This window comes from Natrix helvetica (genome assembly GCF_964273705.1).
Source record: "Natrix helvetica genome assembly, chromosome: 5".
Taxonomy (NCBI): Eukaryota; Metazoa; Chordata; class Lepidosauria; order Squamata; family Natricidae; genus Natrix; species Natrix helvetica.
Window position 1 is genome coordinate 85,494,052 of NC_138551.1, and position 19,971 is coordinate 85,514,022.

The 19,971-nt window shown below is 42.9% G+C and overlaps 1 protein-coding gene across 2 annotated transcripts in view; it reads left to right on the forward strand.

Moving 5' to 3' along the window:
* ASCC1 (activating signal cointegrator 1 complex subunit 1) overlaps window positions 1–18,453 on the forward strand; it is a 108,472-nt gene extending 90,019 nt beyond the window's left edge. For both annotated transcript variants that reach the window (XM_081955842.1, XM_081955841.1), the window contains exon 10: window positions 17,974–18,453. In XM_081955842.1, the coding sequence (XP_081811968.1) occupies window positions 17,974–18,090 (117 nt within the window). In that variant the 3' untranslated portion in view covers window positions 18,091–18,453. The remainder of the gene's footprint in view (window positions 1–17,973) is intronic.
* The last annotated feature ends 1,518 nt before the right edge of the window (window positions 18,454–19,971 follow it).

Sequence of the window (19,971 nt, forward strand, 5' to 3'; positions counted from 1 at the left end):
CCAAACTCTTGTAGTGACATTTGTATTCCTTGAGGCCTTTCTTAGTTGAGTTTGAGGGGGAGAAATCTCATGTCCTCCTGCCCTCATTTGCCTACCTGTGGTCTTCAGTCGGTTTATTATTTGAAGCCTGGGGGAACGAAGTGATGTGGTAACAAAAATAGAAGTCCCGAAATGAAAGCAAGACCTTTTTTTTAAGGCATGGTTGTCCCTTAAATCGGTATGTTTGTGATTAATATGTGGCTGGCTAATGTTCCAAAAATCAATTGTTCTAACAAAATTTTCTGGGCAGAAGAACGAAGCCAAATATGCTCATTGTCTCTTTTATTCTCAGTCTTCTATTTTTATTTATTCTAAAGCACCCGCATTCAGGCACCAGATAACCTCTGTCAGTTCATGTTTTTAAACAATTGTATAAGCTTTGGCCTACCATGTATTCTTATCTTTGCATTTCTGTGTTGTTAATTAAACAATAGGGCTGACTCAGAAGTACATTCCTTCTCATTCTCTACATTTTTCTTTATGGCTTGCAAGGATGTACGGAGAGAGAAAGGGGGTTGGACTGATGAAAACAGCATCATGTCACAACTCCCTTCTCTACCTCTGTTGCAATGTCATACATGTGTCACGTCCCAAAGATGTAGGTAGAGCTTATAGCATGATGCCACCACACCATTTTCTCCTTTCTTGTAAAATCAGCAAGGTTTGGTAAAGGTAAAGGTTCTCTTCGCACATATGTGTTAATCATTCCTGACGCTAGGGAGCGGTGCTCATCTCCATTACAAAGCCAGAGAGCCAGCACTGTCCGATGACATCTCCATGTTCATGTGGCCGGCATGACTAAATGCTGAAGGTGCACAGAACACTGTTACCTTCCCACCAAAGGTGGTCCCTATTTTTATGCTTAATTTTTACGTGCTTTCGAACTACTAGGTTGGCAGAAGCTGGGACAAGTAATGGGCGCTCACTTTGTTACGTGGCGCTAGGGATTCGAACCACTAAACTGCCGACCTTTCTGATCAACAAGTTCAGCATCTTAGCCACCAAGGCACTACTCAAGGTTTTATAGGCACAGAATATTACAGTTGAACTCAGCAGAAATTGGATGATCAGAACATTGAGTGACTGATTTTGGGGAAATTATAAACCCACCTCTTATCCAGGGTTGGTCTTTTTAAATCAACAGTGCCCTTTAAAAAGTTGAAGTGCTCTTTTGAATTAAAGTTCAAGACCGTTAAAGGGGATTGTTTAATTGTGTGTGTCTGCATGAGAGAGGAAGGAAAGAAGGAAGGAATTTAAAAATTCAGGCACCCTATTTGAACCATGGTAGCAGAGTTGATATGACGACCCACAATTCAAGGATACTGTTTTATGAAACATTGTATGAAATCTTAAAACAGGGTTATTTCTTAAAACCAGGTGTTAGGAATTCCTGTGAAGAATAAGGGGAACAGGTATACCATTCTTTCAATCTCTTTGTTGTATGACATTTGGCAATATAAAAGCACATGTCAAGCTCAACAATTCAGGAACCAAGGTTATTCAAATGTGCAACAGTTTAATCCATGTTAGCTCACAAGAATCTGAACTACCAACGGTCAAAACAGATTGGTGGTAGATACAGAATTCAAGGAGGGCTGGACTTAGATCTCTTATGGGCATGAAGGGAGTCCAAACTGATTACATGCTTGACCCCTCCTTCAGGCTCAAGTTGGTCATCTCCTATAGCAGTCTAGATACTGCAAACTCTAAGCAGAATCATAAGAAACATATGAGGAAACAAGGAAAGATATATGTGTAATCATTGGTGCAACCATGGAAGTTATATCTAGTCATTGATGGTGCAAGGGGCAGTTGTGTTTTAAGGTACTCTTTGTATCTACGTTTTGAGTTGAAAATAGCAGTTTAATCCCATAAATTCTCCACTGAACCAGAGCTTGAAACTTTGTAGAGAATTAATGGCAAACAAAAATAGGGAAATACAGACAAAGAGGAGATCTCACATGCTTTTGGCCATCTCATATACTTTACAGCAAGATCCCTAAATTTATTTCAGCCGCTGTTCAGAATGCAATGAAATCTACTGTATTAGTTGTTAAAATAAATGTAATAAAATAATAATAAAATAATAATATGCCTAATAGGTCCCAACTACACTCAATTTAAATGTCTTACTGAAGGCAATCCCTTTGGGGCTTCAAGTATGAAAATGAGTCCTTGAAGGTATGAAACAGATTTTTGGAAATAGAGATGTCATTTTAGATTCTCTGCTAGGAAAGAGAAATTGGACAGAAATTTTGTCTGGGTGACCTTGAGAAGCAAAATAAAATTTGCAGTCCAGTATGTAGATTTAATCTCATCCAAATTACATGGGAATAGTCCCCGAGGAACTGAAGTTTCATAAAAACCTGCCTTCCCCCCAAAATGCCAAGAGTATAAATAGCACTGAAGGAAACTCTAGAAGATACCCATCAATTTTGGGGATAAGTAAAGAAGATAAACTGCTGGAGCAGATCTTTGGAATTCTCTAAGATGATGAAAAGTCTTTGAAGCTCAGCTTAAATGATTCTGAGTGCTATGTCTCAGCTCATCTGTTTAATCCCCTCTCTAATCTTTTCTGATCGTGAAGGTAATAGATATTCAGGTGCAAGAGCATAGAAATGCAAATTACATCTGGTGCTCTTCTACCAGGTAGAGATACTATAAGCAGAGGAACTCCCATTGGTGCTAGAATAAGCCTTAGCCAGGTTCTCAAGATAACTGACCAAACCAATATTCTGTAAGCCACTTTGAGTTGCCATGGGCGAATAGGCAGCTATATAAATTCTCTAAATAAAACATCATCTGTTTGGGGCGACCTGGCCTCATGGCTAAGAACCACATTAAAAACATATTTGGGTGACTTGAAACATCTAAAAATTGGACATTTTCAAGGGGGGGCATCACTGAAATGAGATCCCCAGTCCACTTCATAAGATAATGATGTAATTTATTTGTTACAAAAAGTTTGATAGCTGATAAAGTTCCTTCCGTGCTTTCGATTGAATCTTACTGTTGCCGTGCCCCCCCTTTTTTTTTTTGAGCCATATATTTAAGGCGAGCAGTTTCCTTGAGGAAGCTTGGAAATGTCTAAATATTTAAAACTTTTGATTTATTCCTATGCCACGGGTGTCTATTCACCAGCTGTGGAATCCTTTATAGGATGGAGGGGGGGAATACACACTCTGTTTCATAATATTTCATGATTATATTGGTCCTATTGGTAATGTTGAACAAGGGCCTTAAGGGATCTAATCTTGTCTAGGTAAATGGAAAAATGACAGCATCTTCTGCATAAGAGAAAACAGAAAGATATTTGTCTGCAATTTTGGCATACAAAAGTGTCCCCTGAAGATTTTGATGAGAGAATGTATATAAATATCAGCAATGAGGAGTCAAAAACTAACCTTGTTCTACTCTCTCAAGGAGCTCTCCAGAGTGACTACATTTCATTCTCAGTCTTGTATTATCATGTCATTTGAGTATCAACAGTGGCAGACCAATAGAAGAATTCTTAAATTTTCCCCATTAAAAGATAAAGGTAAAGGTTTCCCTTGTCCAGTCATGTCTGACTCAAGGGCTGTGATGGTGATCCTATGGCATGCATGCCACAGGTGGCTTGCGGAGTTATATTTGGTGGCACGCCAGCCGTCAGCTACGGTGCACATGCGCATGCCAGCCAGCTGATTTATTACCCTTCCGGAGGGCCAGAGGAGGCCATTTTCGCCCTCCCCAGGCTTCAGGAAAGCCTCCAGAGCCTGGGGAGGGCAAAAAATGACCCCAAAGGGGCAAGTGGAAGTTCGTTCCTGAACTTCCAATTGGACCATTGGGGCCATTTTTCATCCTCCCCAGGCTCCGGAGGCTTTCCTGAAGCCTGGGAAGGGCATAAAACAGCCCCAAGAGCCCAACCAAAAGTACTAAAATAAGCCCTCCCCCGAAAATAAGCCCTCCCTGAAAATATTGCAACCCAGCAGCAGCCATGAGATAATCACGCTCGCCGCCTCCTGCACCTCAAAAATAATAAGACCTCTCAAAAAAAAAAAAAGGCAACAAACTTATTTTGGGGGTCAAAAGAAAATAAAACCATGTCTTATTTTCGGGGAAACGCGGTAGTGTATGCTAGTTTGCTTATATAGACAAACTATAATCCTAAAATAGCAGGAGTTAACCAGTCTCTGTTGGATGTTGTGATCTCTGCTAGAATGAAATGATCATCAGGAGTTTGATTTCATTTTAACTGGATGATTTAATGGCTTGTTCTCTGTTCACAATTTTAGAAGCCACCATTGAAAGGGAGCCAGTGACATAGTCAAAGGAGTCATCACAGATTTATCCAGATAGAATGTCAAAGTTTTGTTCCCATGCCAGCATTAGTATATAACAAGGCATCCAGGATAGGCTGGGGTCAAGGTGTCCTCAGTAAACCACAATGACCTGCCAAAAGGATGAGGTATCTTTATCTTTGGCCATTGCAGTAGGTCACTGCCCCATTAGTTCTAGAATAGCTCTTTTCTTCTCTTCCAATGCAGTTCTATAACACCTTTTAGATTGAATCGTATTCCGGCTATTACTGATTCGTGGCTTTCATTTTCTTTCATTTATAAGAGTCAAGCAGGATTTTTTGGGCAACCACACAATCATGAGATCAAGCCATAATCGAAAGCAGGATTGTGTGGATTAACTTGGCATCTGTCTTCTCCACCATTTCTGAGTCATCACCATACCATCTATACTTCCAGTATATGAATGGGACAAAATCTATCCCTGAAGCAAAATACTGCTTTTTGTGAGCTAACTGGTGGTACCTTTTTGTGAGTCAGCTGGCTGTAATTGTGAAAGGAGAAGGCTTGCTAATTAGGCTACAAACAAATAATAATGATAATCATAAAATAATCTATAGCTGAGAGTCGCTGGCTAGATCAGATTGAACATTGGCTCAGGTGAGCACTTCAAGCAGGCAACACAATTCAAAATTAACAGGTCCTAATTATTTGCCATTGAACTAGGCATAGCCTAGTCAAACTCGATTTCATTGAGGGCTGCATCAGGATTGTGTTTGACCTTTTGGGGGGGGCATGGGCAGGGTCGGCATGGCCAGATCGACATCACTCGTTCCAGGGGTGCCTGTGCTGGCCTGAGCGCTCTGCCAGTGAAAACAGCTCCCGGGCTCTGTTTTTGGCTATGACGGCCTCCTGCAACCCTCTGACAGCAAAAACAAAGCGGCCCTCCTGAGATCCATTAGCGCAGGGGTGTCCAAACTTTTTACGAGGAGGGCCAGATTTGGTGAGGTGAAAATGTGTGGGGCCGATCATTCAGCCTGACATTCTTTGAACCCTTAACATTAAATGCGAATTAACTACCATATTTTTGGGAGTATAAGACGCACCAAGATTTTGAAGAGGCAAATTAAAAAAAAAGTTTTTGCACTCTCCCACGAAAATGGGCTTATTTTTTAAAGGGCATGAATAGCCTTTAAGAGGCTTCTATAGTGCTCCTTGGGGCTAGGGGGGGGCAAAGTTGAGCAAAAAATGGCCCGTTTTTTGCTCATTTATGCCCTCCACAGCCCCCAGGAGCACTCTGAAAACCTCCTAAAGGCTATGCACAGCCATTTTGGTGAAGGGGGCAGAGTTTTGGGAGGCAAAAAATGCTGTATTCAGTGTATAAGATGCACCCAGATTTTTAGCCTCTTTTTTGAGGGGAAAAAGATGCATCTTTATACTTTGAAAAATACAGTATTTTATGAAAGACTAAACAAATAACTCCAGTGGGGGTTAAGAGGCTGCGGGCCGCTTGACATTTGAAAAAGGGCCACATTTGGCCCCCGGGCCGCACTTTGGACATGCCTGCATTAGCGGCACCACGGACCGGTCCTTTGCTGTTTTCAGGGTGGCACTGCGGGCCAAATCTAAGCACCCCATGGGCTGGATCCAGCCCACATGCCTTGAGTTTGACACCCTTGGTCTAGCTGTATTGAAAATATAGTGAAGATGCACAAATAGGGGCAAATTATTATGTCCCAGTCTGGCAATGAAGTCACTTTGGATAAAATTTGTTAAGTCTGAAAAGATACTACCACAAAGTAAAATTACTCTTGGATGTGAGCAAGTTACTATAATTCTAAATACTGCTCAATATATCATTAGAGCTTTTGATTTGTACAAGACAAACTTCTGGGGGCAATGAATAGATTTAGTCCTCAACTTTATATCTCGTCACTTAGCAATCATTTCAAGTTATGACAGATACACCCTCCCTCCAAAAGTTACTTATGAAATTTCAAAGTCACAGTGCCCTCTCCTCCCATGTGATTGTGGTTTGGGTGCTTGGCAACCAGTCCAGCTTTACAAGCCTTTGCAGTGTCCAGTTGTCATATGACCACAATTTGTGAGGAGATTTTTTTTTTTGCCAGTTTCTGGCATTTACTTCCAGATTCCAGCAAAAAGACACAAATTGGATAAAATTATTTGCCTAACAAATGACCACTCAAAAAATTCTGAAAAATCAAGCCCGATCTCATGATACCTCAATTTACAATCTCAGCAACTTACAATCACAATTCCAGGTTCAATTCCAGTCATAAACGGAGGACTACCTGTACATCACATGCATCTAAAATTCCTACATAACTCCAATCTTGTAACACATACTCTTAAAAACCAGATCATTGACTTGAAAACTCTTAACTCAAATGTCAATGTTGCTTGCTTTATTTTCATGGACATACCTCGGTTCTTTCTTCTCCCTAAATAACTAATGTGGGAAGCAGGTTAACACCTGCAGCCAAATGTGTGTGCTGGCCCATTAATGAAGACAAAATGTGTACATATTGGAAGAAAACTACTGGCTTTTATTTTTGCCAATATTAATTAAAATTGTACCAATCAATGGTGCAATTCAGCTGGTTTTATCTGGTTCGGGAGAACCCGTAGCGGCAGTGGGAGGGTCTGCACACGCTCACATTTGTGAACTGGTAGCGAAGGTAAGTTGATTTCACCCCTGGCTCCAATACAGGTAGTCCTTGGCTTACGACCGCAGTTGAGTGCGGAATTTCCATGGCTAAGCAATGCAAGTTGTAAAGCAAGATGTCACATGACCATGCACAATTGGTTGCTGTCACAGCTACAAACAGGCAAGAATCCCAGACAGGGGGCAGAGGAAGCTCCTAAGGAGTGCTTTGTGGTGCAGCTTAGGGGGCTTCTTGGCCTACTGTGTCTCTGAAGCAGGAAGCCTTAGTCATCCCTGAAAGCCTCACCCCACCCCAACTTCACCCAGCAGTGTGGCAAGAAAGTGGCAAACACCCTGCACTGCACTCCACAATCCAGCTGACTTTCGCCCAGATCCTCCCTCTGTTGATGTATGTATGCAAGGCTGCTTCTTCCTAAGGTCACTTGCATTGTTTTTATTCGTTTGTTTATTTAATTTATTTGCCTCCATCTGGTTTTGAAGCGACTTTGGGTAGCTTATAGCCGTGATGGCGAACCAAGGGCATGTGTGCCACAGGTGACATGTGAAGCCATATCTACCGGCACGCAAGCTGTCAGCTCAGAGCCGGCCACCTGATTTTCGGCCTTCCCGAGGCCAATCCATTTGTGAAATTCCGGTTGGCCTGTTGGGCCGTTTTTCGCCCTCCCCAGGCTCCGGAGACTTTGCCGAAGCCTGGGGAGGGTGAAAACGGCCACCCCTGGCACTCCGGAAGCCTGAAACAGATCGTTTCTAAACTTCTGGTTGGTCTGTTGGGCCCGTTTTTCTCCCTCCCCAGGCTCCAGAGGCTTTGCTGAAGCCTGGGGAGGGCGAAAACTCTCCCACCCACACACACACACATGGGCTCGTTTGGCCCAACCGCCACACTCACACGAGTGTGTGATCAGCATACCGGTAGTGATAGTAAGAACAACCCGCCACTGGTCGCGAGTCCCGTCGCTCGGCACCATCATAACTTTGAACATTCGCTGAGGGAATGGTTGTAAGTCGTTGACTGGCTGTATTCCATCCTTTATAAACTTACTCAGCTTCAAGGTAATATTTCCTGTTGGGTGCAGTGCAGGGAGGAACCTTTTATGCTGAGAAAGCATAAATGCAGGATCATGAGGACCAGCAAGCGCTCCTAATTTAAAATATATGGAAAATAAAAACAGGCATTGTCTTAAATTCTTTGTCTGCCCCTCAGGTACAAAATATGTGCCCTGTCAAAAGTGCTGTGCTCAACAAAAAAATTACTGTCTCAGTATGGCATTCAATCAAAGTAGCTTTTATGTAAAGCAACTCTTGTCCCATCCCTGCATATATATGGCTAAAGACAAAAAATATCTCCTAGGTAAACTATATATATTAGTTCAATATATATATATATATATAGTTCGCCTAGGAGATATTTTTATCTTTAGCCACATGTATGGAGGGATGGGACAAGAGTTGTTTTAAATGAACACCACTTTTATATATCGTGTTTCCCTGAAAATATGACATATCTGAAAATAAGGCCATGCCAGATTTTTGGGGTGGGCAAAAATATAAGCCCTCCCCCTGAAAATAATAAACATCCCCCACCCTCCAGCCAGGCAGAGCACCACTCATCAACCTAGCGGTATCCCAAAGGCACCAAGCCACTGGAGCCGGGGAGGAAGGCGCTCGTACAGCTTGGCGCCTTCGGAATACTGCTAGGTCAGTGAGTGGTGCTCTGTCCAGCTGGAGAGGAGGATTGCCAGGAGGCTGCTCATGAGCGTGGTCATCTTATGGCTGCTGTGTTGCGCTCCTGCGACAGCGTAACACAGCCATTCGCCCCTGAGGCCTGCTTGCAAGAGTGCAGCTGCCTGGCAAACCCAAAACAATAACACTACCCCCTCCCCCGAAAATAAGGCCAAGGCCTTATTTTGGCGGTCAAAAGAAAATAAGACCCTGTCTTATTTTGGGGAAAACTCTATGTGTGTGTCTGTGTGTGTGTGTGTCTGTGTGTGTGTGTGTGTGTTTGTGTGTGTTTGTGTGTGTGTAACAAGCCGCATTCCGTTCCATATTATATTTTATTCTTATAATTGGGTGAAACAATTTTCCAAAGGAATTGTCTAATCTTCCTGCCTGCCCTTGCTCCTAAATTAGATAACACGGTGAACCAATTCTTTTCTGAAAAGCCTTTCCTGCCGTTTATTGTCGCTAAGCTTAACAAGAATAGAAATTCAAATCCTGATTATGCAGGGATTCTAATTATTCCACCTTAACTATACTCCTCCCATCTTTTCCAACATGTAACCACCTATTTTTAGTGAGTAAGATTTTTTTCCAGACCATTCTCAAAGGGATTCACAGAATGGCTTCCGAAGACAATTCACAATAACATGACTGTGTGTGTATGTGTGTGTGTGTGATAGAGGGGGGAGGGGGGGTTAAGCCACATCTGTGTGTTCTTGTAGGACCTAGAATTCTCCAATCACCATTTGAAAGGACCAGATAGAAAAAAGTTTATTAATTTGAAAGGGTCCATTTTATTCATGGAGTTCTGTATCAAACATAACAGGTAGCCCTCAACTTAAGACTGTCTGTTTAATGTTGGGTCGAAGTTATGAAAAAGTGACTTAAGACTGGTCCTTAATGCACCACCCCATGATGATGTGATTGCAGTTCAGGCATTTGGCAACTGGTTCACAGTTACAAAGATTGCTGCAACTTGTGTGCAGGTGATTGCAAGTTGCAACCTTGCCAGCCAACTTTTGACAGTCAATTGAAAAAGGCATATTCACTTAATGGCCATATGATGTTGTGGCCTGCCAGCAGAGCTGGCAGAAGATTCGGACAATGAGGAGGTTGGGAAGGAACATGGGCCAGTCCTGGATTCTGGGGAAGGCTCTAATGAGAGGTCTGTATTGGAGGCAGAGATGGGGATAGAGACGTATGCCAATTATCAGCTGCCTTCAGAGGCAGACATCAGTGAGGCAGACGAACAGCTGGAACCTGTTCCCAGTGTGCGCATGCGCAGAGAAGGGCAGAGCTAAAGAACAGGGGTCAACTTGGGAGTAAGGCCAGCCGATGAATAGCCCCTCCCAGAGGAAATGAAAGGGGAGTGTAGTTTGCAGGAGACAGTTAGTTAGCTTAATTGGTTCGTGACTCTCGGAGATTCCTTGCCAAGTTTTGCAGATATCGGCCTGTCAGCTCTCCAAGCCAGATAAGGTCTGTGACTGTAAATCCTCCCTTGAAAGAAAGAAATGAGCAGAATTCACAGTAAATTAATAAAATGGTTTTTTGTCAGGACAAGGAGTTTGCTTCATGCTCTTGGGAAACCTAGGTCAGAACACACGACTCACTTAACAACCACATGATTTGCTTAATGACAGAGGTCACGTGATTACTTGCTTTATGAACCCACCAACTTACGATGGAAATTTGGGTCCCAATTCTGGTTGTTAGTCAAGGATTGCAAATGCTTCCAATGCTAAGATTTTATAACAGAGTTAGAAGAGACCTTGATGGTCTTCTAGTCCAATCCTTGCTGAGGCAGAAGACCCTATACCATTTTACACAAATGGTTATCCAATCTCTTCTTAAAGACTTCCAATGTTGGGGCATTCACAACTTCTGGAGGCAAGTTGTTCCACTAATTAATTGTTCTCACTGTGAGGAAATGTCTCCTTAGTTCTAGATTGTTTCTCTCCTTGATTAGTTTCCACCCATTTCTTTTTGTCCTACATTCAGCTGTTTTGGAGAATAGGTTGACCCCAGGGATGGGTTCCGGCTTCTTCTACTGCCAGTTTGCTTAGGGGCGTGCTTCGGGTGTGCGCACACGCATGTGTGCACATGCACAGTAGGTAAAAAAACAGGATGCTGGCGCCTACAGCTTTGCCAATAGAACCAGTTCAGGGGAACCCACCTCTGGTTGACCCCCTTTTCTTTTTGGCAGCTCCTTAGATATTGGAAGACTACTGTTATGTCACCATTAGTCCTTCTGTTCATTGAACTAGACATACCTAATTCCAACAACCATTCTTTATATGTTTTAGTCTCCAGTTCTCTAATCATCTTTGTTGCTCTTCTCTGTACTCTTCTTGGTTTTTCTTGCCTAAATGTAGAACCTTACTCTTTTCTTCATTGAATTTCATTTTATTAGATAGTACCCAATGTTCAAGTCTGTCAAGATCCTTCTGTATCTTAAGCCTACCTTCTGGAGTGTTGGCTTTTCCTGCCAGCTTGGTGTCATCTGCAAATTTAATGAGTTCCCCATTTATTCCCTCATCCAAATCATTGATGAAGATATTGAAGAGTACTGGGCCTAAGACGGAGCCTACTTATTCTGTCCATGCAGATGCAGTCCCATTAAGGACTACGGTACCTATTGAGTGCAGTTGGTCAGCCAGTTACAAAATCCATCTGGTGGTGATGTTGTCGAACCCACCTATGATACACTTGAATTGAAGAATATTCATTTTAGTATATGCTGAAAATAAAAAACAGAATTCAACATAAACCAGAACTAGAGTACTGTATTTTTCGGAGTATAAGACACACCTTTTTCCCTCAAAAAAGAGGCTGAAAATCTGGGTGCCTCTTATACATCGAGTACAGCATTTTTTGCCTCCTGAAGCACTGCCTCTTCACCAAAATGGCTGTGCATTGCATTTAGGAGGCTTTCAGAGAGCTCCTGGGGACTGGGGAGGGCAGAAATGAGCAAAAAAAAAGGGCTGATTTTTGCTCAATTTTGCCCCCAGCCTCTTAGGAGCACTCTATAAGCCTCCATAAGGCTATGCATGCAATTTTCTTGACAAAACCCGGGCCCGTTTTCGCAGAAAAACGGGCTGTTTTTTGCTTGTCCCCCCCCCCTCCCAGGAGCACTCTGCAAGTCCCCCAAAGGCTATTCATGCTTTTTTTAAAAAGAAAAACGGGTCCGTTTTCGCAAAAAACATCGTCTTGGGGGAGTTTGCATAGTACAAAAACTTTTTCCCCCCTTTTGGAAAGTTAGAGTGATTGATGAGAATTAGATTGATCAAGTGCTATGCCAGCAAAAACAAAGTCTTAGGTGCTGCAAATTGTCAGTGATTTCCTTCTCCAGCACATGGATAAATACACCTGGAAACATCTACCTACCTACCTACCTACTCTCTCTCTCTCTCTCTCCCTACCTATCTACTATATTTCTCTCTCTCTCCCTCCCTCCCTCCCTCTACTTACCAACCTACCTATTCACTCTCTCTCCCTACCTACTGTATTTCCCTCTCTCTCTCTCTCTCTCTCTCTCTCTCTCTCTCCCTTTATCTACCTACCTAACTACTCTCTCCCTACCTACCTACTGTATTTCTCTGTCTTTCTCTCTCCCTCTCTATCCCTTTATCTATCTACCTACTTTTTTTTTAATTTGCCTCTTCAAAACCTTGGTGCGTCTTATACTCCAGTGCATCCCATACTCTGAAAAATACTGTATTTTATATTTCAGTCTCATTTCTAACTACCAAACTTTTTGGTTTCATTTATTTTCTTCGTGATGCAGGCCTGTGGAAACTCTCTGCCAAACACATCTTTTCTTGTACACTAGTCTGCTTAACTAGGTGGAATTGATTCAGATCATTACCGTTGCATCTCTCTTGAGACCAAATAGTCCAGCTCTACCTCTGCAACTTCCAAACATTTTGTGCAGCCAATTAAGTCTTTCTATCTGGGCTTTGGGATCTTTTTTTTTAACTCTTCCTATCAGAATTCTTTTAGCTCAAAAATAGCTTGAAGTCTCCTTGCTTGCTATGCATGTTTGAGATCACCTCAGATTGCAAAAAGCATTGACATCTATGGACTGCAAAGATCATTTTAAAATCTTTATCTTTCCTGTAAGCACTTCATGATTGATTTTTTTTTCAATTTTGTGTGTGGGGAGGGGATGAATCATCATCTTGTAAAAAGATCCAACCTCATTTCAGTTTCTTCACTGATTATTATGGGACACAAATGCTGATATTTATTGGAATTCAATCTTCTGCACACCATTTTTTTTCCTTGCGCCACTGGCTGCTGTACCCCAAAATATCAAAGAGTCAACAGATGCTTTCACTTTATTTCCCTCTGGCAATTTTCCCATACAGCCGCTTCTTGTTGTTTCAGTGAAATTGTATAGTGGACAGTTACTTCAGATCAGTCAAATTTTTCAGCAAGCTATTTATAGTGATTGGTGGGTTCTGACCAGTTTCCAGATACCATATTTTACTGACTATAACGTGCACCGCCATATAAGACGCACCAAGATTTCGAAGTAAGAAAAAAAAGTGTTTGCCTTCCCTCAGCCTTCAGCAGGGCTTGGGTAAGGCAAAAACACTCACGTTTTTGTGAAAAATGGCCGGAAAATGGGGCGTTTTTCAAAAAAACAGAGACATTTTTGCCTTATCTCAGCCCTGCTGAAGCCTGCAGAGTGCTGCTGGGGGCTGAGGGAAGGCAAAAATGCCTCAGTTTTTTTCAATAAACGGCCAATTTTTGCCCATTTTCCGCAAAAATGGGATGCGGGGAGGGGACTTTAGGAGGCCAAAAATGACTGTATTTGGTGTATAAGACTCACCAACATTTCCACACTCTTTTAGTGGGGGGAAAAGGTGCGTCTTATACTCTGAAAAATACGGTAGTTCCAACAAAGATGTTTCTTGACTTTTCATGTTTTGCCCTGACTTCAACAAATGCACGTAAGTTCCATTATTTCACAGCATTTCTCACAGTAGAAATTGCTACTTGGCGATATTTAGAAGGTTTTCTTAATAGCCCTGCTTTGTAAGAGTGAATTATCTTAGTTTTCAGTTGCTCAGACAACTGCTTTGAGGAGCTCGTGTTGTTCAAAGTAGATAGATCTGAGAAGTTAGTGAGGGGTTGCAGTATTTGTGCTTGTGGAGTTTTCTTTGATTCCTTAGTAGCAAAGGTGGTATTCAGCAGGTTCTGACCAGTTCTGGAGAACCGGTAGCGGAAATTCAGAGAACCAGCAAGTACCACCTCTGACTGGTCCTGCCCCCATCTATTCTCTGCCTCCCGAGTCCCAGCTGATCGGGAGGGAATGGGGATTTTGCAGTAACCTTCCCCTGCCATGCCCACAAAGCCACACTACGCCCACAAAGCCACACCCACAGAACCAGTAGTAAACATTTTTGAATCCCGCCACTGCTTTCTAGGCTCACAATTCGATCACTTTTTCAGCTTTATTGGTCTCTTCAGAGCTTTCAAAATAAAGCTAAATCATCTGGAAGGGTGACCAAACGTCTGTACCTGCTACATTCACTATTTGCTTATTTTAAATCCGAAAACAATGACATGTAATTAGCAAATATCCATTGAGATGAGCAAAAAGATACCTGCTTAACTTTGTATCACATGAAGTTAGTCTCTCCGTCTATTTGCTTAGAGGATTTATACAGCTTGATCAGTGGTGCTTAAATTTTTGCATGCAACTCAACGGGCCGTATAGAAAAACATAAAATAAATAGCGGAAAACCAATAAAAAGCCATTTAAGATAATCAGTGTTGGGGAGAACTCAGTATTTTTCTGGAACTGGGGTAACAGGTATTTAAATTTCAGTACTGAGCTTGTCAGTTAGAAAGCTGACAGACCGGGATTGAGGCCCGAGAGCCACGCAACAGGGTGAGCTTCCATTCCTGTCCCAGCTCCTGCCCACCCAGCAGTTCGGAAGCATGCAAATAGGTGTTCTGAACTAGCCTTCCCAAAAGCATGAAGCCGACTCCTCGTCCCAATAAAACCCCTTTTATTTAGTTTAAAGTGAATTCCTTTCCAGCAAAGTCCCGGCCATCAGTCTTTCAAGAGATTTCACAACTACAGACCTTATCAGGCTTGGAGAGCTGTCAGGCTGATATTTTCCAAATGCCACTCAGTAGCAGACAATATTGGCAAGAAGTCAGGAACAGATCTTCACCCTAATGAACTAATTGTCTCCTGCAAACTCCACTCCTCATTTGCTCCTCTTTATTCCCTATGGGAGGGGCCATTCACCATCCACCTGTGGCTTTATTCCTGAGTCCACCCTTGTTCCTTAGCTGTTCCCTTCTCCTGGCAGCTCTGCGCATGTGCACACTGGGAACAGGCTCCAGCTGTTCTTCTGCCCCACGCAGAGCACTCGTCAGAGCTTTCCCCAGACTCTAGGACTGGCCCTTGTTCCTCCCGAACCTCCTCACTGTCTGAGTCTGCCACCAGCTGGCCACTGACAGCCACAAAAATAGGTACCACTTTGGTGGAAAGATAACAGCATTCTGTGAATCTTTGGCATATAGCCATTCTGGCCACATGACCACAGAAAATGTATTTGACAATGCTGGCTCTCTTGGCCAAGAAACAGATGAAACCACCTCCTAAAGTTGGATATGACTGGACAGCAGAGATGGGTTCCAAATCCCGGCGCTACCAGTTTGATTGTGCTCGTACGCGTGTGTGCGCAGAAGTGTCTTGGATGGGTGGACGAAGCCTCCTGCCACCGCCACTACCAGTTCGCCCGATCCCGGCCAAACCAGGAACAACCTACCTCTGCTGGACAGGGAGACCCTTACCTATACATTACTTCAGTAGACAATCCGTGGGTTGTTAACTCGGAATGGAGAGAGTGTAATGAAACTCTAGGCTTTTTTAAAGCCACTGGGATGACTTTGAGCTTAATGACAAGAAGAGTTGGATATAACCCATTTTGAACTAAGGGCTGGGGGAACAGACGTAAAAATGCAAGTACTCAGATGGAGTATGGATTTTTAAGCTTGTCTTAATGGGGAAACTAGATTATTCAGCCTTTGTTGACCCTTGGCACAGCAACATTCAGCTGAGTTTGAAATTAATGCAATTGTTCAAAGATTTTCTAAGAGTTACTTTCATTTTAAGGCAGAGCAATTTCCTGCTTCTTTAATAGAATGAAGAAAACCACTTGAATGTTTTGGTTCTTCAAAGCAATAAGTACTGAGTTCATACAATAATCTGTGTGTGTGTCTGTGTGTCTGTTCATCTGTCTCCTCTATTGTGCCATTGTGTTTCTCCGGAACTGTACATACGTGAGCGTGCAAATGTTCTTGAATAGTTTATATTGCTGGTATTTGGAAGAAGAGCATAGTGCTTCTCATTTCATTATTCTGACTTGGACAAACTGGCCATAGATGGATATAGGTGGATACACTAGTTGCAGATTAGTAATCTATATAAATTAGACATTTCTCTCCTTGCCCCATTACCCTCCTCCCCCATCGCAAAAACACCTACTCGGTCTTGACTAGGCAAATTAAAGGTTTATTGTTGGATCTTGGTGCCAAAGTCCTATCTTCTTTTATGTACAGGCCTTCTTTGTGGAAGCAGCAATTAAACTTCTCTTGTGTGATGAAGAGCTGCAATCATATTTCAGTAGAAAGAGACATTTAGGAAAAGGAGCATGTTGGTTGGGCCAGCTGATAACCACTATTACTTTTCTTTTTATGTCTTCCAGAAGGTTGTGTAAACAAGACATGTGAAATGTCAGAAACAGAGATGATTAACTGATGGGCTATAGGCCACATGCTAATGCATGTAGCCTCTGGCAGTAATATTAAATGCTCCTTGCAGATTTACTCATGCCTCCAGAAGTTGTGAGGCGCACATTGGCTCAGTGGTTAAAATGCTAGGCTTGTCAGCTGGAACTGCCAGCAGCCCAGGTTTGAGACCCTTTCAACCAGGGGTGGGCTGCTGGGGGTTCACAGGGGTTCGGCAGAACCTCTACCTAAGAACCCTCAAATCCCACTCCTGGATGGCCTCGCCCATCCCAGGAGTCCCCACGTGGCCTGTTTTGGATGCAAGTAAGTGTAAGGCACCTGCGGAGGCTCGGGGAGGGCAAAAAACGGGCCTACCAGAAGTTATAGAGCCCGTTTCCAGCCTCCAGAGGGACTCCGGAGCCTGGGGAGGCCGTTTTTGCCTTCCCGGAGGCCCAAGGAAAGCCTCTGGAGCCCAGGGAGAGCAAAAGCATCCCCCCCCCCATTGTGGTGCAGGAGGCCAACTAGGCCACGCCCACCATGGCCATGCCCACCCAGCATCCGGTCAGAGAACCCCTTGCTAATATTTTTGAAGCCTACCCCTGCTTCCAACTCTGTTACACATAAAGAAAAAAATATGAAGTTTGTAACAAAGAGGGGATTATTGTTTTTGTCTTTCGATATTGCATGTAACTCCTTTGATAAATTATTCTCAAAGCAGAATCAAAGTGAGTGTATGTCTGTATAAACACAGGTGTGTGCCCAAAGAGAGATGCATACATACATAAATACAAATAGTTATTCATAATCTCCTTATTTGTTCTTCTCAGATTCTTCCCCATCAGTCACTTGTAATGTATGCTACTAACTTTATATTAGAGCTTGAATAGCTATGAAACATGAGGTGATGGACCCAACTCCCCATAGAGACTGTCACAGACAAAACTACGCATCTTCTACCTGTTTAGCCTTCCTTTCTGCACCTTTTCAAAATGAATTTTTGGTCATGTCACTTAGGTTAATAGCTGTCAGCCAAGAGGCTGGGTTTGCCCTCTTCCTGCAATAGATCAAATGGAGCGAAAGTATTGTTGGTACTCTGCTATAAATAAAGTTTCAGAAACTCCCTTCCTGTTGGGTAAGATATATATATCCTGATTAGTAAAAATAATAATTATACATGTTTATAAGTTCTTTCAATCTAAGACAGGGATCATGAAACATGTATCAATTATATGTTAGAAGATGGTTTACAAGGAACACACCAGTGGTGGGTTCCTACCGGTTCGGAGCGGTTTTGCAGAACCGGTAGTAATTTGGTGGCCTGGGTCTCTGGAATCGGCAACGACCCAGGCCTGCCACACCTCTGAACCGGTACTCCTGCGAGCACTGTAGGCACCGCCATCTTGTTTTTTGCTTCTGCACATGCGCAGAACAAATTTCATTGTACTCTTCAGTGTACTCTTTTGAGGTTGATGGTTTTCATGAGTCCTCTCTCCTCTCTTTCAGCTCTTTGAGAACTTCGAATTTGGAGAAGTGCAGCTGAATTCCGTCTACCTCTCACAGCGATTCTCCACTGACCACTCGGGTTACTACGCCTCGTCTGGGCAGCTCAATTTCTTCTGAATTGCAGACTCATCTGTCCCGATAGATTGCACATAATGAGATCTAGGAGTGTCTAGTATACAAGGCAATCATGATTTAAATCTGCCCTCCTATTAGATCAGGGTCGCTCTGTCCTCCCGAATTAACCTTAGAACTTTGCCAATATCGGCGCAAAAAAACCCTGACCTACATTGAATGAAAGAAAATGGCTACGCAATCAAATAAGTTACTTTGGTTGACAGGTAGTTTGTTGGAAAAAGAAAAGAAAAGGCTGGAAATAAAAGACGTAATAGCAACTGCAATTAGAAAGCTATAAATGTACAGAAATTACCCATTCGTTATTTTTAATGGCTAACTTTTCAAATTAAAGGTCGTTTTGTGGCACTTCAGAGTGAAATCCAAGTCTTTTTGTAGCTTTCAAAACAAAAACCACTCCCTTTGGTAACTTAGTGATAGTTTTTTCCTTTAACTGCGAACGGCAACTTATTTGCATTTGTGTGGGTATTTTTGTTGTTGTTTTGTTGTTATAGCTAACGTGCTGAATCCGCCAAGGATTCATGGTGGTTTACAACTAATAATTAAAACAAGCACATTACAAATACAATTAAAACATCCGTGGTAAATAAACTAATTAAGAGAATTAAATCAAAACATAATTACAATCATTGTCAGAACATTAACAGCCAGTTCAAAAGCAACCATAATAGTAAAAACGATGGCGGAAGAATCATCACCAAAGGCCCTTTGGAAGACTGTTCATTGTCATCTTCTAGAAAGGCATTAACGAAGATACCAATTTAATTCGTAAGGGGAGCCTGTTCCACAGAACTGAAGAGGAGAAAGCACCTCCTAGTTTCATCTCCTCTCATTGGAAGTGAGGAAGAATCCCTAGCCTTTCCTGGAATGATCATTAAGGTTGGAATGATTCAATTAGGAGATGATGACCTGTGTGCATTGAGGTGCTGAGCCATTTACAGTTTTAGAAGTCAAAACCTTCGGTGGAATTTAATCTGAGGGATTCCCAGGAGGGAGGAAGAGCCTTCAGACGGAGCGAAAAAAACTTAGCAAAGTTTAGATCAGCGATGGTGAACTTTTTTGGCACCAAGTGCCCAGAAGGGAATGTATGCATGTGTATGCACAGGTGCGCGTGCCAATGCACTGGGAACCCGAAGACCAGCTGCTGTGTGCGAATGCGCGTGCTGGCCAGCTGGTCTTCGGGTTTCCAGCGTGTGCTGGAGGACTAGAAACCCGAAGACCAGCTGGTCGGCGTGTGCATTCACACTGGCCAGCTGGTCTTCACATGCGCTGAAGTGCCGCAAGCCCGAAAACCAGCTGGCCGGTGCGAATGCACATGCCAGAAACCAAAAGAGTAAGTGGCAACGGCGTGCGTACCCACAGAGGGGTCTCTGCGTGCCACAGGTTCTCCATCACTGGTTTAGATGGTTTGTGTGGGAGAAAGAGGAGAAAGACAGCTCCTCCCTAGGAGTTCTCCGAGAATATGTTTTATGGTGCAAGTCATCTGCATTAGTTTGGCAAGATTTCTGTCTATAGGCAGAGGCACAGTAAAGGGAACTACTTAGAAGAACCTCAGCATGTCTCTCTTGGTTTTTGGAGCCTGACAAAACCAGCACTTTGAATTGCATCTGAAAAGTTATCAATAGCCAAATCAGGCCTAGAACACCAGTGTTAGATGCTTCCAAGAGTCGGTAACTACCAGAAGTTATTCGAGAAATCATTGGTCCTACCTGCCAGTTGTTGGGGAAACTCCCCAGTCTTTGCTGAAACCCATCAGGAATCACAAAGTTCATTGGCTGTAACATTCATCCCATTGAACACACACTTGGCTATGTGTTCATCAGTGGAGGTTCCCCTGTGGCAGTTAATCTCATAAGGACCAAGAAA